This window comes from Balearica regulorum, chromosome 6 (genome assembly GCF_011004875.1).
Source record: "Balearica regulorum gibbericeps isolate bBalReg1 chromosome 6, bBalReg1.pri, whole genome shotgun sequence".
NCBI classification, from domain to species: domain Eukaryota; kingdom Metazoa; phylum Chordata; class Aves; order Gruiformes; family Gruidae; genus Balearica; species Balearica regulorum.
Genome location: NC_046189.1, coordinates 19,058,381 through 19,077,968, shown reverse-complemented (window position 1 = coordinate 19,077,968; position 19,588 = coordinate 19,058,381). Strand labels below are relative to the sequence as shown.

The 19,588-nt window shown below is 43.4% G+C and overlaps 2 protein-coding genes across 7 annotated transcripts in view; both read right to left on the bottom strand.

Moving 5' to 3' along the window:
* The window catches only part of ATF2 (activating transcription factor 2), a 51,062-nt gene extending 40,969 nt beyond the window's left edge, over window positions 1-10,093 (bottom strand). Inside the window, exons 1-4 of one of the 6 annotated variants that reach the window (XM_075756626.1) lie at window positions 9,969-10,090; window positions 6,076-6,109; window positions 2,221-2,330; window positions 201-269 (exon numbers count right to left, since the gene is read on the bottom strand). The gene's annotated coding sequence lies outside the window, so the exon portion shown is untranslated. Of the gene's footprint in view, window positions 1-200; window positions 270-2,220; window positions 2,331-6,075; window positions 6,110-9,696 lie in introns of all 6 variants that reach the window. The other 5 variants (XM_075756622.1, XM_075756623.1, XM_075756625.1 and 2 more) reach the window with 5 other exon arrangements.
* Window positions 10,094-14,374: 4,281 nt separating this feature from the next.
* On the bottom strand, window positions 14,375-17,899 carry ATP5MC3 (ATP synthase membrane subunit c locus 3). Its single transcript, XM_075756613.1, has 5 exons — window positions 17,761-17,899; window positions 17,599-17,676; window positions 16,550-16,627; window positions 16,005-16,198; window positions 14,375-14,621 (listed from the first exon to the last, which is right to left on the bottom strand). The coding sequence occupies exons 2-5, from the start codon at window positions 17,635-17,637 to the stop codon at window positions 14,507-14,509; spliced, it is 426 nt and encodes a 141-aa protein (XP_075612728.1). The 5' UTR covers window positions 17,638-17,676; window positions 17,761-17,899; the 3' UTR covers window positions 14,375-14,506.
* Window positions 17,900-19,588: the final 1,689 nt, after the last annotated feature.

Below are 19,588 nucleotides of genomic sequence, written 5' to 3'. Positions count from 1 at the left end.
TCTTTACAGCCCATCTTTAAAGATAAGTTAGCAGATAGCCCTTTATGTAAACTGTTACAAATTTAACTACAAAAACATGTACTTTATTAATGTTTCAGCTATACAACTAAATTACCAACAGGGTAAAAAATATTTAAGAAGAGATTTTAATTAGATTTCATGCTGTTTTGTATACTCACCACACATACTAATATACATACCTGCCAGATTTCACATATAAACCTGTTTCATAGGGCAAACTATCATATCCTCCTTTTCATGGCAATGAACTGCAATTGAAAGAAGATATTAATTACTATGTGCATTAAAACATGTAACAATGTATGATTTTGTAAAGATAAATGATATAATGCACACTATTCACCCACGAAATGCAATAGTTTTCCAAAGAAATTATTTACTTCAATACACCCTCTAATTAGTTATGCCTTCTCTCAGACAGAAGGAGATGCTTCTACTCTTTCATCCTGCAAGCACAGAACAAACATGGCAAGGTACCATCACTCCGCTTCAGAAAGACAAAGAGGGACACAGGCGGGATTGAGCCAACCTGTGCTGGACAATGCACAAAACTAGTATGTGACATCAGTGACAAAAAATAATAAAGTTCTGGTACAATGAACATATAAAATCAAGATATTGTTGTCACATCACTAAACCCCATAGTGATAAGGAACTAATCTCAACACTAAAGTTACCTTAGGTAAGTAACGGGGGGGGGGGGGGAATGAATGTACCAAATTAGCTAATTAGCCAGGAGATGACAAGCACTCTCAACCCATCTGTGGCTTTACCCTGGAGGAAATACATTCATCTTTAAATATGAGTATTTGTATGGAGATCTAACAATGTTAGTTCTGAACACTGCTTAGCTTGATGAGGCAAATAAAGATGAATAAAGATGTCTTTATGATTAAAGATCATAAGCAGAATAAATCCATCTCTCCCCCAGCAGGCTGCAAGGCTTCTGGAATTGTCTGACCATCCTAAGAATGTATACTTCTGGTACACCGTTTAGCACTAGACACAAGACAGATCAAGCAAGCATAAGCAAGTCATTTAAGACTTAATACCTCTGGGTTCTGTAAGGAACACATTACCTGATCCTTTTGCCTGCGCCTGTAGAGTAAAAAGTTAGTGGTTAGACTTTCTGGATATTACTTCAAGGAGAAGGAGATCCCAATGTCCTTGGTCATGGGCACTGAATAGTAAAGAAGCAAAACATGGAGCAGAGAAGATTCCAAAGTGTCATTTCTAAATATATATGTTCAACAAAATGAGGATACTGAGCTGAGACCACAAGCCAAGAAGAGATGAATGGCTGCCAGACACTTCAGAGTCTTTGGCACTGACAACTCAGGGAAACATTTATGTCCCAAAGAAAGGATGCCAAAGCAAATCGGGGATGGAGATTGTTCTGCTGTTCTTCACAGAGAGTTCATAACCTGTCTCAAGTTTCTGAAGGGATGAAATATTTCTCTAACTGTTCAAACTATGAACTTGGTACTGTCACCAATAGATAGTATGAACAAGGTTATGGGCAAGTTTGAATACTCACGACTAAGACTTCAGGGTGAAAAAATAAGGCCCTTATCAATGAAGCTTTAGGATTACATCCTTATGCTATTGGGAACTTCAACAGAGTTTATTACCCTTGCTCAGCTACGCAACAGTCACTTTTTTTTTTAAAATGCAGGTTCAAAACTAACAGAATCAGTCTCTCTTAGATCTCAAAAGGAATTTGCTTTGCTAAATCTTGATCATGAGGCACCATACAGTTATATATGGCTACAATATTCACATATGGTTATATATATTATGAACAGGAGTTATATCTGTATCAGAAATGTCTGAAGGTGTAAGAAACGATTCTGGGGTTTGGGTTTTTTTTATCCAAAGAATGAAGATTTTGATCAACCAAAGTGAGTGTACGGCATTTTTTCCCCTCTGTTACTATAACGTGTTGTCCGTCTTTGACGAGCCACAAAATCTACTCGAGCCACGCTATTAGTATTTTTCTTAGGTCATGCAATGTAAAGATCAATTTTTCAAGTCTGATCATTTTCTCCTTTAAAGGAATATTACTGAAACACCTATTTGCACATGAAGTCATTATCTGGTTCCATGTTTTGGTTTGTGAAGCCTGTGGATTTGGAATGCCTGATTTATAAATTAAAAATCAATCCTTGTGAAAAAAAGTGTAATCCTTCTGACAAACACTGGAAAAACATTGGAGATAAATTCATTTCCTGATCTTTGTAATATTATTTGACTGCAGGCCACAACAAATTTTATGAGGCAATGCCTTGTAAAGGTATTCCAGCTAACATCTGAGAAAAAAAAAAAAGTATCTTGAAACACCGAAATTTTTGCACTTAAAAGAGAAAATAAATTCACTCATGCATTCCAGCATGACCTCGGACATTATAAATCTAAACAGAAACTGGATCTGACAGGATGGGAAAAACAAAGACCTCATGTTCATTACAGTAGTCAAATGGGTAAGGATTTTATTTACCTATTACAAAGACAAATGCAAAGCTTGCACCCAGAACGTAATAACTCCATGCAACAGTGCAGGCTGAGGGCCAAACGGCTGGCAAGCAGCTTTGGGGCAGAACCTGTAACTCCTGCAGCATAACTGAACAGAATTCGGCATTATGTTGCTTGCAGCATCGAAAGCTAACAGCCTACTGGGCTGAATTAGCAAGAGCATAGCAACCAGATGAAGGGAAGTGATTGCTCTCCTTTATATGGCACTCATGAGGCTACAGCTGGAGTGCTGTGTCCAGTTCTGAGCCCAAGACAGATGACAAACCAGAGAGAAACCAGCAGGAGCCTCATCAAAACAGTCAGGAGGCTGGACTACTACATACAAGAGGAATATCAAGAAGCAAAGTTTGTTCAGCATGGAGAAGGCAGGCTAAGGAAGGATCTATTTGCTGTCTTACAATGTGTAGAGAAGACAAATCCAGACTCTACTACGAAAGGATGAGATGCAATATTCACAAGCTGCACCAAGAAATTTATGGACACTTATAAAAGCAGTGGGGTGGGGGGGCGGGCAGGCAGGGCAGAAATCATGCAGTGAGAGCAGCTGAACACTGAAACAGGTTAATCTAGTGGGGCTGTGGAATCTCCATCCTTGGAGATATTAAAAATTTGAGTCGATGAAATTCTGAGCAATCCAAGACAACTCTGAAATCTGAAGTATACCATAAAGACATCATAGCTAGAAAGAGAGGTGAACAACAGCAAACGACAATCCAAACTTCTGACAGCTTTAGAAGACGTAGTGTGGTTAACTTTACAGCCAAACAACTAAAACTGTTGCTGCTAGGGAAAACAAACAAACCAACTAACCCCATCCTTTGCCTCCTCTTTTCCCTCTGGATTGTTTGTTGCCTGACAGGAACAAGACTAACACACAGAAGGCAAATTTTCAGAAAAGTTTGTGATTGCCATTCTGATCTCAAAAGGTTATTGGAGACTGACTGCTCTAAGAAAGAATATCACAGTAAGAAAGAAGAATTTAGAAAATATTCTTCCCCTGAAAACCAAAATAGCAACTTAAAGGCCATCTTGAGAAACATATTACTCACCCAACCAAATAAGAAATAAAATATGTAAACTGCTAACCCAATTGCTACAGATGAATTATAGCCACCTTGGATTGTTACCCAGGCAACAGCAAGCACCTTGTCCCATAGAAAAAGAGATGGTTCCTGAAGCAACCCAGTCTGAATGGGACACTCCAGTCTCATCTCTTCTGATTAACTGAAGAGTTCAGTGCAATGATTCTTACTACAGTTCACTGAACTGCAGCTTTCTTCTGCAGGTCTTCCAACTCTAAATTCCTTTCAGCAGCGTAAATAAACCCATATGTAGAATTCTTTTGAGTTACACTGAGAAAGAGGATCAGAGCTGTACATGGGAAAATCATTAAATAATCTCGGTAGTATAATCAACTTTGGTACTTAAACCAGAATGTAATCTCACTTTTCTTGTGTTTGCTCCATACTTTCAATGCAAAGGTAAAATACTTTCACATCACTCCTATTTAAAATCTCATAAGCCTCTTTTATCACTTTTGGAAAGCAAACAGTACAATATAGTATATAAATAAGTATATATGCATGTTTAAAATATATATAATACAGAGAAATAAAAACAGGTTTGCAAGCAATTTACTAATATTTAAGACAGTGTGCTTATTTAAAAATAAAGAAGTTTCTATAAAACATCACACAAATGTTTATCTAAACACGCTACAAAAATAGCTTCAACAATTATTTGTATATTTTTTATAAGATTTTAATTAAACAACTAAGGCACACTTTCTGGAAACTATTACTACATACTATGAGGCTTGCTTCTAAAATACCTCCCTGTAGGCAATTTGGAAAAGAATAGAATCACACACTGACTTAAGCAATGTCCTGTTGGTTACTTTTACTGGTAAAGGTTCTTCTGTTTTCTCTTAATTCCCTGCATACAAGAGCATAGAAAACACAACTGACACCTCATTTCAAATTTTTTTTCTATTAAACATTTAAATAGCTGTTTAAAAATGTGTATATATTGATAATCCTTGCAAAAACCTCTCCAAGTTTGGTGAGAAAAAAAATAATTCTTCACACATACCTAGTAAAGATTCCTTAGACTTGTAGCTAAAGCCTCTGAACACTTTACCTGTATAAAGCACACTGTATGCCAAAAGACCTCTGTGCCCTAACCTGCTCATGGGCTGTGCAGGCTTACCCTGTAATTACTTATTCTGAGCACCGTAACAATACAGAAACTGCCCCCCTGTAATTTCAGGGCTGACACAAACAGTGTGGAAGAAAACAGCCTGAACTGAACACAGAAAAAACAGACAACTATAAAGAAAAAAACCCAAACCCACCAACCTTAAAACTCTTGAATTTCAGCATTGCTCTACTGGCCAGCAAGCAAGCAAGACACGCTCTCACAAGTGTGTCAGCCCCCTAAACTGGACAGTCCATAGAGGACAACCTGACAGTCTGCCAGCTACAGCAGTGGCGCATGGATCCGCTACTGCTTACACGTGGGATGCAAGTCCAAGTTTTGCAGCTAGACTGACCGCTCGCATGTGGCTCCAAGTCAAGAAACATCTCAACATTCTGGTTTGAAACCATGAGAAAGTTGGACAAAAACTGTGTTAGGGACATTGAGACAAATCAGAATTATAGTAGTCCGTCAGCATCTAGTCTCCCTTGGGTCTGTACATTACAAAGTACTTAAGTTACAGTATCAGTGATGTATTTTCCAACGGATGTTTGCATTTCCTCAAGACTGATCGTGTCTACTCAACATTTCCTTTTATTCTTCACATTTGATCTGGGATTGTGCCCCTTTTTACTGCAAGATACAAACTCTTATTGTATGCAGAATTATTAACTCTTAGTCAGCTTTTCTGTAGACCTCATCATAGTGTGTAATTGCTTTAGGTAGCATAACATTTTTAAGATTTTACTTTAAAGCTTCATTTTACAATAGGAAACAAGCATAAAAGGGAAAGGTCACAATTTTTTAAAGTCTTTATTAATTTTAAGAGTTCTACTTAAGATGCGCACTTCTTCAAAGGAAAGTCAAGTGGACTGAATATATTTGCCACAGTAAAGAATAACATTCTCTTAATGGTTACCTGAAGAGCTGAATTTAGTGTTTTGCTTGGCTCCATACAAGAATTTTAATAGACATGCTTCTTTAGATGAGGGGGAAAAAAGTAGCTATTTTTGTTTTCCAAATTTTTGTTTTCCAAATAAACACTTCAAAATTAAGAGAGATGGCTTTATCATGCAACCAAATGAATCAACACAAATCAAAACGAACAGGACACCTTTTATGCTTGCATACATCATTTAATCGCCTCCCACATTTGAGTCTATCTTTATTTCCACAATTTTCTATAGAGTCAGAATTGCAAGTTTTACTTTCAGTAAAAATCAGAAGTTAGTATGTAGACTACACCACTTGCTAAGAAATAACATAAACAAATAAAATCAAGATTTGTATTTTACGGGGAGGGGGAATAATCATTGCTCCACTTACCTCGAGGGACTGGAACAGCTATTTTTTCAGCTTCCTATAAAGCAAAAGAAGAAAGGTGAAGCAAAAGAAGAAAGGTGAAGCAAAAGTGGTGTAATAAATACTTGACCATTGCAGTCCACTTTCAAAAGTGTTCTGACTGATTGTATTTGTGTAATGCCACATAATTTAGCATTCCTAAATATAAAACTGGATAATTAAAAGAATGGAGGAGAAATGTTTGAAAAATAAAAACTTTCCTCCTTATAAAGATCACGAGAAAGTAGTTCAGTTGATTCCGCAACAAAGCTATAAGCCATAGTCCAGAATACTTAAAGGTTGTAAACCTCAAAACTGGCTAACAGGAAAATGGCAGCTCCTTCTTCACACTTCATTGCTTAATAGAGTGGTTGTGCTATTTCCTAGAAGACACATGATCTATTTCAGAGAGTTCTGGGGAAGAATAAGGAAGAATGTAATGCCTGCACCTTAATGGTCAGATTTTTTTCTTTAAAGAAGTCAAACATTGGGCACTTTTTGTCGATGCTATGAGTTAACTGCTTGTAACTGATGTGTAAATTTAATTCTATACCTTCCTCAGTTTGTCTAAGATTCCGTAAATAAAGGCAAGAGCATCTGGACAAGAAGAAAAAGATGCGAGAAGTGAGGATGATTGACCTAGCAAGTTCAAATAAGAACAAGAAAGCCAGCTGGACAGATAGTCACAGGTACAGAAACAAAGCAATTTGGTTACTTCAGCTCTGCTGAAGGAGCAGGCTTTTTCCACATGAAGGTACATTTCTGGTAAATGGAGAGTACAAACACAATAAAGAAAGGTCCTTCAGCCTAACACTTCGTGTTGGCTAAGTATGGCTGCTCCCAAGTCCAACCCCTGGGTTAAGTATTTTCCAGAGGCACCTTGATTTTTTCTTTGACTTACTGGAAATTCATGCTATGTGAACACAGCTCTTGTATATAAGTGAAAGGCCAATGAACCGCAGAGAAGAAATATACGGGCGTTAATATTCCACTGATCTTTTTACAATTTGCTTAGAGAGATATTAGTACTTATTTTTTCCCAGGTCATTTATCTAGGTTTGAGTGCCTTAATATTGCCCATCAACCTAACAAACATTAGAAATCCAATCTCCTTTTGCTACATGTCTTTCAAAAATTAAATAAAAAGCTTAAAATTGTTACTTCATTTTTATATTTTTTCAGATTGCATCCCTGAAGTATAAAATTGAATAAAATAATTAATAATTTAATTTTTTTAAAAAAATCTCTAAATATATCACAAATATCCCACTACAGGATTCCCATTGCTCATTTAAACAGAAAGATCTTTTTCTTTCCTGTAAGCAATAATATAAGTGACCATTGGCATTTACCTAGAAAGGGAAACATACTATATTGCTTGGAATAACTTACTGAAGAAAAGCGCTTAGCTGAACTGAAGCCAATGGAAAAGTTCTCAGGCTGAACTGAAACTGACACAGAACAAAGTTGGAAACAGTACAGCATAAACTTCAAAAAAAATATTTATTGCATAATTACTAAATATTGACTCATATTTCTGTCACTAACTACATCCAATGCCTCTTTAGAATGCATATTACTGATCTGAAACAAATGTAGTTAAGTTATGCAGGAGGACAATGATAACGTGAAATCTACTCATTACTCCAAAAAAAAGTTAATAGTATTGAATCATGTTTGTTCCTCTGAAAACAGTTAATGCATTATTTTTACACAGAAATTCAAGATCATTTCAAGAAACCATGAAAAAGTTGAGATTAGAAATAAAATAAACTTTTACAATTAGTAAAGCTTCTCAGAGATATAAATGTGCATTTGTAAGTTTAGACTAATTAATTGTGGAAGGAAAAAAAGAAAAGAATACCTAGTGACAGAAAAGGAATTTTAGGTAACAGATACACCCAAAATTTAATTAAACAAGATTCAACAGCATACCATATCTCAGGCTGCTCAACACATTGTCACAAAACAGAAGTAGCACGAAAACCAGAATTATTTCTAGAATTACGTATGATCGAATTTAAGACCTGAAAGCACCTTATATTAGATGCTGCATAGTCTAGAAGTTTCTGGAAAAAGACATACAAAACATGTTTGTATTTCTAGAATTCAAATCAGGATAGAAGTATCAACTACATTATGAAGAAGATCAAAGACTCAACTAGTTGATGAAGTACTAGCATCCAATACTGGCATTAAACCAAACTCAGAATGGATTTTAGAAAAAGCTGCTTCACTCCATGTATGCATTAAGGTTTTTTTTACTATTTCACATTTCTTTTGATGCATTATATAACAAGCAGTCCCTGACAAAGTTGTTATTTTGGTTTTTAGTAAGACAACTTTCCCATTTTGATTCTGGAATGTAGAATTATAAACACTAAGAGAATTCAAGTGAATGCCTAACTTGACCATAGTCGGTTCCTCTGAAATTATGTCTGCAACTGGATGTCCATTAAGAGGCAGTAACATGTTTCAGCAGAAGGCTGAAGAAATCACATTTAGACACCTATGGATGACTAGGATCACAGGAAAAGTCCTCCCCATCCTATCAGCTACGGCTACATCCAACATAGACCTAACAGTATTACGACCCTAACTTTGGGAACTTTTGGTTTTATTAACTCTAGCTTTACACTCAATAAAAGCTTAGGACATGACATTCTGTGCTGTGAGTAGAATATGACAAAAAGAAACCAAAACTATTATTTCAGAAGGTGGAAAAGAAAATACATTTTAGCCATATACAGGGCCACTATTTGGAAAGCGGTGGATGATTCGGAACTTCCAGCTTTATTAGAATTTCTCACTCTAGTGCAAGGAAACAGGTGACAGTATCACTATCTGAAGACTCTGACTATTTGAAGATTTTGACAGTATCACTACTTCTGGGAGAAAGTAACACAACACAAAGCAAACAAGTGCGTGGATGGGACGTGGAAACACAGTCATGGATCCCATTTCCAGAACAGGGATGCAGAAAGATTGCAGAAAGAATAAGACTGCAGAAGTAACATGGCAGCACACATCCCTTTACTCCAACCATCAAGTCGCACTGTGGCCCAGAACACTTGTGCCTAAAATACCACGCAGCCATCACTGCTGGAGGGCCCGCAATGTGTTTTTTCCCATGAAAGCTTCACAGATCTTTTAAGACAACTCGAGATGCCTAGTGCACAGTAACAGGCAAAGCCAGTGGGGCAACTGGTCCAGGAGGACCACGTCCGCGGCCCGAGCCCAGGCAGGCCACCACCTCCCCGTGGGGCAGAAAAGCTGCCCTTCCCCTCCCTCCCAACACCCACACACACACCGGACCCCTCTCGGCGCCCTCCGCACCAGCACCAGGTACGGACCACGATCTTCCTTCGGAGCAGAAGATGGATGCAGGGAGAGGCCTCCTTGGAGCCGAGGCGGAAAGGCCGGGCCTGGCTGCCCCCTTCCTCCCGCCCTCTCCCCGCCTTTCACCCCCCGCCACGGGCCGGGCCCGGGGCAGGTCCCGCCGATGCCCCCGCGGGGCAGCCCGCTTCCGGCTGCGGGGAGCTGCAGCCCCCTTCGCCCGCCCGCTTCCCCGCCCCGCTCCCTCGGGGCGCCCGCCAGGACCCCTACCTCCGGGCGGGTAACGGTCTCCGCGGCGCCGGCCGGGCCGCCCCGCCCCGGCTCTAGGGGCGGCGGGAGCCGCAGGCCGCGGTGGGGGAGGGGGCTGCCGTGGAGAGGAGCGGCGGCGCCATGTTACTGCCTCCCGGGTATTCCCCGCCTACTGCCGAGCGGGGCCGCTCCCTCCCCTCCGCCCCCAGAGCGCTCGCCCGCCCGGGCGCCGCCGCAGCGCGGAGGGAGGAGCCGCCGCCGCCGCCGGCCCGCGCTCGTGTTTACAAACTCACCCCGGGAACGCGGGCCGAACCGCACATTAAAGGCCGGGTCCCCCACAGGCTTCCGTCACTTCTCGCGATAGCTCGGCTGACATCTCCGCGGGCAGCGGGGAGGTGCGCGTCACGTGCCGGGGGAGGGGCGGGGCGGAGGAGGGCGCGCGCTGCCGATTGGGCGCCGCCGGCGGGGCGGCCGGGGACGGTGTGGCCGGAAGCGCCCGATGCCTGGGTGCGGCCGACACGGCGGTAGCTGAGCAGGCGCGGCTCGGGCCGCCCCCCCCGAGCGGCCAGCTGTACGGAGCAACGGCAGCGCCCGCGTCTCGGTCGGCGAACGCCCCGGGTCCTGCTGCTCGCTGCCAGCACCGGTCCTCTGCGAGGAGCCGCGTTAGTCCCGGTACACCGCTGCCCAGCAACCGGAGCAGTAACGCTGCCCGCTCCCCGCCGGGGAACCGCGAGTGGACGTGGCTGGCTGAAGACGTCACTGGCCACATCTGGACAACACACGCGCCGCGAGAGCCAAGCCGCACCGTAGCCGTGCGCGATCCCGCAGGCTGGGGGAAGCGGCTGTTGAGGCGGGAGTCAGCAGCCGTGCCGGCTGGGGAGCTCAGGGGATGAAGTGCCCACCCTCCGCTGCCGGTTCTGCAGGAGAGCCGTGGAGGGCAGCAGGCCGGGACTAAACCGCTGCGAGGCTTTGCTCCGTGACGGCGCTCGATACGCTTGTCACATCTCAGGTTTACAATAACCAGCCCTCCAACACGGTCTACTGGCTGTACTCCTTGGGTTTCCCAGTCTCCCTACTCACCCCATCTCTTACGGCAGCAACTACAGGTGTGCCTGAAGCCATACGTCTGCTAAACATTCACCTTACTGAACGTTGTATCAAGCGCTGCAGCACTGTACAAGGAAGGGAAGCATCTTTACCTAAATTTAAGACAGAATTAATTAGCATTTTGGATGAGTTAAGTATCACAATCATATGTGGTAACACAGTTTAGCAAGTATGTGCTCTGAATCACAGATGAAGTTTTAATTCTGTGCCTGTGTTATCATCTGGAACCGTCTTGTTCGGAGACTGACCCGAGAGTGGGTGACTATGAATTACAAAAAAACACTTCTAAAAAAGAAGTTCCAGTAAATGACATTATATCTACATTTCCTTGTACTTGCAAAAGACAATATGGTATGTTTCATTTCTTGTAAATTGCTTTGGGTGGGCACCGTACAGCACTTTCGCAATGTTCTCTGAGATAAGGTGGGCAAAAAAACCACTGCATAGAAGTACAGTTTACTTAAAGGTGGCATTATTGTTCTCTGTGAGCATGTTGCAAAGGGGTCAAATGGGAGAAAGTGCAAAGAGGAGAGAGGAACAGAGATCTTCCTTCCTTCTTCACAGAGCGACTGAGACCTCTATCAGAAACAAGTATTTTTCAGTGGTTTAGATCTACCATCACATGGCAGCATCAGTCCTGAACAGAGAACTGAACTGCAAGTTCTTTGCCTTTCTTCTTTCTGTCTGAAATTGGTGCAGAAAACAGAGGGAAAGGGTGAATCACTTTTACCTGCAGGAATAACTTCAGAACATAGCTGGTAACACAAACATCTCCTTCATTATGCATTAGGATAAGACTGTTGTGTATATCACTATCACAGGTGGAATGATGTTGGATCTACTGGGACAGCAGGCAGAGTAGTTATTCAGAGACAACAAAGATTTCTGCTTCAGCTGGCTCCACCTTCACCACTGAAAGATGAACAGAGTCTTTGGATGTGGAGAATCTACAACACGAATCTTCCCGAGCTGAGGGTCTCTAAGGTCAGCACAGTTCATGTCAGAAAAACTGTGACAAAGGCTTCAGGAAAGTGAAGCCTACAGTATCACCTTGTGGAACTTTGTATCTGGTTTCTCTGACCTATGAAAAAGATTTCTTGATGGAAACACTTGCAGAGAAGATCAAGAGTCCTTTTGGATAGCTTGCTGCTGCCCAATCACTGAATTATTTTAAAAAAAAACCCCAAACCATGTAATCTTTTACACAACTATAGTTTTTTCTTTTGTGGGTATTTTAGGAAAACATAAAATTTTTTGTAAGACCACTCAAATTGACTGAGCTGCTGAAGTGCTCAAGTAACCACTGAAACCAAGCTGTTTTTCAAGAGCAGTGAAAACAGAGCAATAGAGAAAGGAAGCCAGTGTGCCCTGTGATCATTCAGATGTGAACATCTGCCCATCGCTCATAAGCCCCTTATTGTCTATAAGGAGGATAATCCCCTGCATGAAGGCTCGTTGCCATGTTTTGAAAGACCTTGATTAGTCTTTATCTGTAACACTGAGATCCAATTCTTTCAAGATTGGCATAATCTAATAGCAATTTTGCTTGGGTTTGGCCCATGTTCACCAGTCTAAGAGAGAGTCAAAAGTTAACAAGCTTGGAGAGATGCCACTATTAAAATAGACAGGCTTTACATCTACATACAGGGTCACCCGAGATGTCTGCTGCCTTTCAGGCAAGGCTGATCACAGGGAAAAGGGTACATGTGGACAGGGTGAACCACATCAGAAAAGATGGGATGTAAATCCAGAAATCATTATTCAAAGCTGATTGAAGTAGCTCATGATGACTCACAGGTCTTTCTTACTGAGGCTATGGAGCCATAGCTGAGCCAGAACTTCCTCTACACCAAACGCACAATTATAACTGAGCAGAACCATTTTATAAATAAACAGATTGATAAATATGATTAATAGAGCTGGAGCTAGGCTTGACCAAGTTAAGTTTGAAGACCCTTGTTCAGCCAAATCCCAGTGGTATGGAAATCTGAAGCTTGAATTAAGCTAGCCCACTAGACTAGGCTACAATATTAGGACACAGATTGGCACCTCAGATGCCTGCAGAGATCTCTACAGTGCTGAAAGAACAAAGTTCACCACCCACCAGAAGGACAGCAGTACACAGATGAGCTTTAGCCTGGAATTCTAGAAATCGTTACCTTCGTTACCTGCCTTTAATCCAGGCCAAATGCACTGTATGTCAGCTCAGTAACAGAATAGCTTACGAGAACAGGTAATAGTGAGTTCATAAAAAAATCCCAGTGTGAGTACAGACCAGATGGAACATAGCTGCAATATGCTTTACCTCCTACCCCTCCCTCACTGCCAAAACCCCCACTTCTGGACCTAGTCATATAAGGCACTACTAATGCTGTGCTAGAGGTGAATATTTAAAGATGCTGCCTATTCTACGTGCCTAAACCTCAGATATATGAAAGAATTTACACGGCAACTTTTAATCCTTTTGAGAAGATGACCATTTTCTTCTAAGAACACATGGAGAAAGTAGCTTCTTGTGCTAGGTCTAAGGCAACATGAACACTAACTTGGTATTTCAATTAAGATGAAAACAAAGGTCTTACCTGCACCTTACACTGATCTGAGAGACACTAGTTACTTCTCCATTTCCATAAGGATAGACAGCTTACAGTAGTTTCCCAGATTTAATTCAGTAATTACCTATTTAACAGCAAGAAGACAGAGCTCCAAACAAGCTTGTTCACCTTCTTCCAAAGTTCAGCTTACATTTGTTGAATGACCAGATCTATTATTTAACATTCTGAATAAAGTTTGAGATGCTATCAACACCCCCCACCAGATTAGTATATATTAGCACAGAGTATGTTGCTCTAAGTGTAGACAACACCATAAATGCATTTAGATTGTTAAAAGACAGACACTGTGAGAAGCAAAGCTTAATACTGCAGGTATTTTGTTATTAAAAATGCTTTGATCCTACTGCTCTTAAAAGTATTTGGGAGATAACACAAGGCTGACTTTACAAAATTAAGAAGCTACAAGTTCTCCCTTTTAGTTAGGTGATGCCAAGAATGCAGTAACTAACTGTAGTATCAATGTGCCACAACTAGACTCGGACCAATCTAAAGCAGTAAAGTTTAGTTCAACTGAGACACTGCTCAAAAATCAAGTAGAAATTTTTTACCATGGTGATCAAAATGTATAGTTTAACTGAAAACTGATGGAAAAAGAACTTTCCTATCACTGTTCATAGGTTTGTGTTTAGCTCCTTCTATCAAGAGGTGCCTTACGTGCTAGCTGTCCTGAGGGGAAAAAAACCCAAACTGTGCACAGAAACAGCTCTGAGTAAGTTTGAAAAGTGAAGGAACAAGGCCAGCAGTATAGCCTTTCACATTTAATCTGCGTACCCTTTGATCTTTCAAAGATATGCCACATTAATTTCAACAAAGAAGTGACACTCCTATATATATTAATAAATAAAATGTTTGACTTGAAGTCATTTTTTGAAATGTCCTATGTGAGATATGTTATTATCAGGAGAAATGCATGCTGACTGACAAGATGCTGTCTTCCAGATATCCTAGTGAGAAAGATAATAAATGCAGGCAACAGGTTGACAGTTAAAGTTGTTATCTTTAATGAAATGACTTTGGAAATAGCATCAATTTCCATGACACCAACATTTTGGGAGTCCCATAAAATGCAGAGTTACATTCCAATGCCAGTATTACAGGCAGATCTCCTTTCACATGGCAAATAGGATCAAGAAAGCAACCATCAGACAGAAGAGACCCATAGCTTCAGACAGGGCGAATCCCAGGATAGCATATGAGAACAGCTGCTGCTTCAGAGAAGGATTTCTAAAAGAAAGCGAAGGTGTAAGACCTTTACAATTAAGATGTTTTTCATACAGTTTAATGCATCTGACAGGTTCAGAACCTCATACTTCCTTGCCACAGATTCCATAACAAGAAAACCCAATACATCCAAGCAGAAGGATTTCACTGAAGACAAATGCCTTGGCCATTAAGACTAGATTTGGGTTATGCAGACTGTGTATGTTTTTTCCAAATGAGCACAGTTTTTGTGACTACATTCATATATGCTTTTGAATTTGACTTCTCTACATCCTCCCATGCAGGAAGTATCAGCACTATGCTTTATAAATTTATTTCTCATCTGTGATATTAGAACTATATTCCAAGGAAGTTTGTGTGTAACATTTTAAGTAGCTCTCAGAAAATACAGGAACTGAAACCACCTGGAGCAAAAAAAGAAATACACAGCAGTTTGTTGTAAAAATGCAATGCGTTATCCCTCCAAGAAGTGCGTGTGAGAGAAAAAAAACCCATTCAACGTAATACTATGAAGTAGTGTTCTACAATCTCTTATTGGCACATTCATGCCAAATTCAAAAAAAGAGACATTAGTTTTGTACTGAAAACACTTCTGTTTCTTCAAGTGCAAAGTGAACTTCTTTGTCTTCAGTAGAGCTTAGAAATCTTTAAGTAGTAAGATTTAATTAAGTCTTAACTCGTTGAAAGAGTAATGAAGAACATGAAACCTTCAGTAAAGCTTTTTTATATCTGTATCAGTTCTGCTCTTCCATGACACCACATGAATTATTCCTACTACAGGACCATTGTAAACTTATCTGGAAGAAGTTCATCCCTATGATAAAATCCCCGCCCTCAGCCCCTTCAGATTTCTAGAAGGAATGATTACTCATTTGATAAAGTAATTACATATTCTGAGATGCAAAGCTGAATGTGTTAGAAAAAAGAATTAAGCATCCATTTCTAAATAACAATCATGACTACTAAGTCTAAAGCATACAAACTCACATTACTTATTACTAGTTTTCATACAGTTTCTCTTTGAAACTTCTCCTCCTCTCTCACATGGCAAAAAATCCAGGCTGGATTTTTAGTTCAGTTGTGGAACTGAATACCGAAACATTGGACTTCAGTGACCAAAACACTGATGAAGTCTAATGATCTCATTTCTTTCACACCTCTTCTCCAGGCAGAGTGTACAAAATTCTGAATTTAACAATACAGCCATCCTGATAAATATGCTACAGTTTCATATGATTCTATTTAGCCATGTTTATCATTAATAGTAATTATTAACAGAATTTATTACAGTGCCATCATCCTTAGTACAACTTAGCTTATCTGGGGGTGCTATTCAAGACACATCTGCATGCAATTTGAGAGTTTTATAAGAGAGAGATTTATTACCTGGCATAACCAATGATTAGACTACCGAAGACTGTTCCAATACCAGCACCAGAACCAGCCACACCTACTGTGGCAGCACCAGCACCAATAAATTTGGCAGCAGTGTCAATGTCCCTGCTGATAGCACTAGTCTGGAATTCTCTAAGTGCTAGTCGGGAGACAGTATTTTGGGCCCCATTAAGTGTTGAGTTGCCCTAAGAAAACAAAACATGAAAAAGTATTACATTCAGACACAGACCATTTTCTATGACCACTTTGACAGCGTTATTCTGCAGTTTTAAAAGCTATATTAGATCCAATGCCTACTTCCAAGTCCTAAGAGTGAAAAAATTCAGGATATTACCTGATTACCTGTTCCACCTGAAAGCAATCAACATTAAATGTGAAAGACTTCTCAGCAAGACAGCAACAAGTATTATTAGGTGTTTGACTTAAAGCAACTTTCACACTATAGATACTTGAGTTAGTACAAGTGAACTCTAGGTTGAGGACATTTAGGCTCACCAGGTAATTTAGGAAGATACAGAATTTTGTTTATAAGGTACCTCTCCATTCTTGACCTCTGGCCTAGACAACACAGATGCCGAAATTGGTCTGTACAAGACTCTTGATCCAGCACGGATCTGCAAGAGGAAGAAAAAAGCTATAAGAAAAGAAACATTTGATCACAGCTGTCCTGTAAAATAGTCTGTAAGAGTATAAGAACATCAACTACTAAGCCATTGGTCTTACTTGAAAGACAGCAATCTTTGCACAGCTGGATATACAATAAACGATACAGAAGCAAACGCTGCCATGCAATTCGATAGCACCATTTTCAGGAGACATTATTGCAAATAGCAACATAATTCAATGAACCCGTACATGCGTTATACTGACAAAAAATGTAGCAAAACAGCGACAAAAAAGCCAGATAGACCAGCAGGCAGTGATACGCGTTTTGAAATGAAAAGATTAAAAGCCATCAAAATTAATTCCAAAGTTGTTAAATGCATAGATATAACCTAGACTTTTAAATCTAGCAACGCATAAATGAATGAATGCTTTTTCACAAGCGGCCTGCCTATGTCCTTGGGCTTCCAGCAGTCTAAGGTCATATCGGCTCTTGCACAAAGCTCTTCCTGCAGGAGAAACCTGTGCCTGCCACCATGCAAAACGAGACGTTCTGCAGGCTGGAGAGGACATTTTGAAGCAGGATAGTACCTTGTCTCTGCAAGGGCAAAAAATCCCGGCCTCGCGTAGGACAACCAACAGGCTGGAGTTTGACCTACAGCAAGGCGCAGAGCGCACCAGGCCCAAGAGCTTTTCGCCGCGCTGCCCTCCCCCTTCGCCGCTCGCGTGGGAAGGCCCCTCACCTTGGCAAAGCGCCCTGGCCCACGCCAAGGAGGCGGGAAGGAGAACGCGACCCTGCCGCAGCTCGCCCACCCCTCCGAGCCCCTCGCACTCGGGCGGGCACCCCTCGGTACGGGCTCGGCCTAAGGGCCCGCTGTGGGGCTCAGAGGCCCGTCCGACCGCCGCCGCCTCAGCTGCAGCCCGGGACGCGGCCGACGAGGAGGCCCAGGCGCCCCCCGCGGGCCCGAGCGCCCCCACTCACCAGGGAGGGCGAGGTGGCGAGCTTGGCGCAGGCGAACATCTTAGCGGGCGGCGTCCCGGGGACCACAATCCGGTGTCTCTGCGGAGAGAGGGAGAGGGTGAGGGGGCCGCGGCGGCGGGCGGGGACGGCGATGGGGGCGGATGGCACGGCGCCGCCACTCACCCGCTCCGGCTGCCGCACCTCAGAGCCGTCGGGCTGGGGCGTCTCTGCGCAGGCGCGGCGGGGCCGGCGGCGAGCGCCCGGATGCAGCGCGGCGGAAGGAGGCGGGGCGCGGCCCCAAGGTCACTTTGTACCGACTCTATTGGCAGCGGCGGGCGGCGCGCGGCGCGCGGCGTTTCGCTCCGCCCCCCCGTCGGCGCAGCCGCAGTCGGACTCGCGCTGTGCCCGCCTCTCCACGGGGGCGCGGCGGGGAGGCGGGCCGAGCGCCGCAGGCGTCGGCGGTGACGGTGTCGGTGTGACGCTAGACGGGAGCGAGGCCGCCAGCCTGGCCCGTGGGACCGTTAGGGCCGTTAGCGGGAGCTGCGCACCACACAGCAGCCGCAGCCCGGCGGCCTCGCTGCCGCTGTAACCGCGCGTTTGGGGGCGGCGCGGGCGGGCACCCCGAGGGCCTGCGGAAGGGGAGCGGGGTGGCTGAGGTCGCTTCGCCCCGGCGGGGCAGCGATTCGCCGCGCGGGGAAAGCATCGGAGCGCCGCGGCCTGCTCCGCTCAGGGGCAGGAGGCGTGACGTCACCGCAGAGCGTGATTGGCGGGGAGCGGCCGGCGCGGGGCGACCCCCTCAGCCTGGTGGCTACGGGCCTGCGGGCCTGAGCGGAGCCGCCCTTGCCGCCCCTATCCCTGCTGCCCCTGCCGCCCCTGCTGCCCCTGCCGCCCCTATCCCTGCTGCTCCTGCCGCCCCTGCTGCCCCTGCCGCCCCTATTCCTACTGCCCCTGCCCCTGCCGCCCCTATCCCTGCTGCTCCTGCCCCTGCCGCCCCTGCTGCCCCTGCCGCCCCTATCCCTGCTGCTCCTGCCGCCCCTGCTGCCCCTGCCGCCCCTATTCCTACTGCCCCTGCCGCCCCTATCCCTGCTGCTCCTGCCCCTGCCGCCCCTGCTGCCCCTGCCGCCTCAGGGTGCGGGGCGTTCACACGCTGCAGAAATGTACCCGAAACGCCTCAGGTCCCACCGGGCCGCGTCCCGTAACCCCTGAAGTCCCTACCATTTAATTAGTCGGGTTTGCGTGATGAACAGGTTAACATCCAAGTGACGAGAAAAATCCTTTCAGTCAAGCTTAATCCAAACAAGATTATCATTACTGAGCTGAGCGTGTGTTCCTGAGATTCCCGCTTTAATCACTTCCATGTTCTCTTTTTCACCTGATACACGGGATCATTATTTTAATGGTCATTTGTCACTGCTAGCAGTATTGGTGCTAACTAGGAGAAATGCAGAAAAATCCACGTTTTTATTAAACACTGGGAAACATTTATGTTGTTGCAAAATTTTTCTTTGATACAATCTGTGCTGTAAAAATAAATTTAAATTCTAAAATAGTCCGTGTGCTACAAACTGTCTCCAAAGGGACAAGTGAGAGGGTGTGTACATTATATTTAGGGATGGGAATGTAGCATAGTGTCTTATGAATTAGCTGCTGGCCTCCTGCACGCTTACGTGGACTATTGATGTTGCTGTCACTGATGAAACCACAGGTGCCACATAGCTCAGACATACTCCGTATCAGCAACTTGAGCACCCACCAGCAAACGTGATCAATAGGCGCTTTCAACAGCTGCATACTAATGTTAACGATAACGTTGCTCTTATAACCCACGGTGCAGTGTCTTCTGATCCTCAGGTACGGTGGAATTGTGCTCAATTGTAGCTCCTAAGGTGAGAGACAACAGTGCTGCGTGAATTCCCCAGCTCTCTGCTCCCTGCCTTGGTCCCAACGATAAGCTTGGTTTGGTTTTGGGGTCCTTCCATAGTCTTGGAAGAGAGAAGGGAGTCTATGAAGG

Bases quoted from the DNA above. Each gene is read 5' to 3' on its own strand.
- ATP5MC3 (XM_075756613.1), bottom strand. From the start codon at position 17,637: ATGTTCGCCTGCGCCAAGCTCGCCACCTCGCCCTCCCTG. The intron at 16,628-17,598 runs GTGAGTGGGGGC...TTCCTCTTGCAG, and splicing joins TCGCCACCTCGCCCTCCCTG to ATCCGTGCTGGATCAAGAGT. The intron at 14,622-16,004 runs GTAATAAATCTC...GCTTTCTTTTAG, and splicing joins CTAATCATTGGTTATGCCAG to AAATCCTTCTCTGAAGCAGC.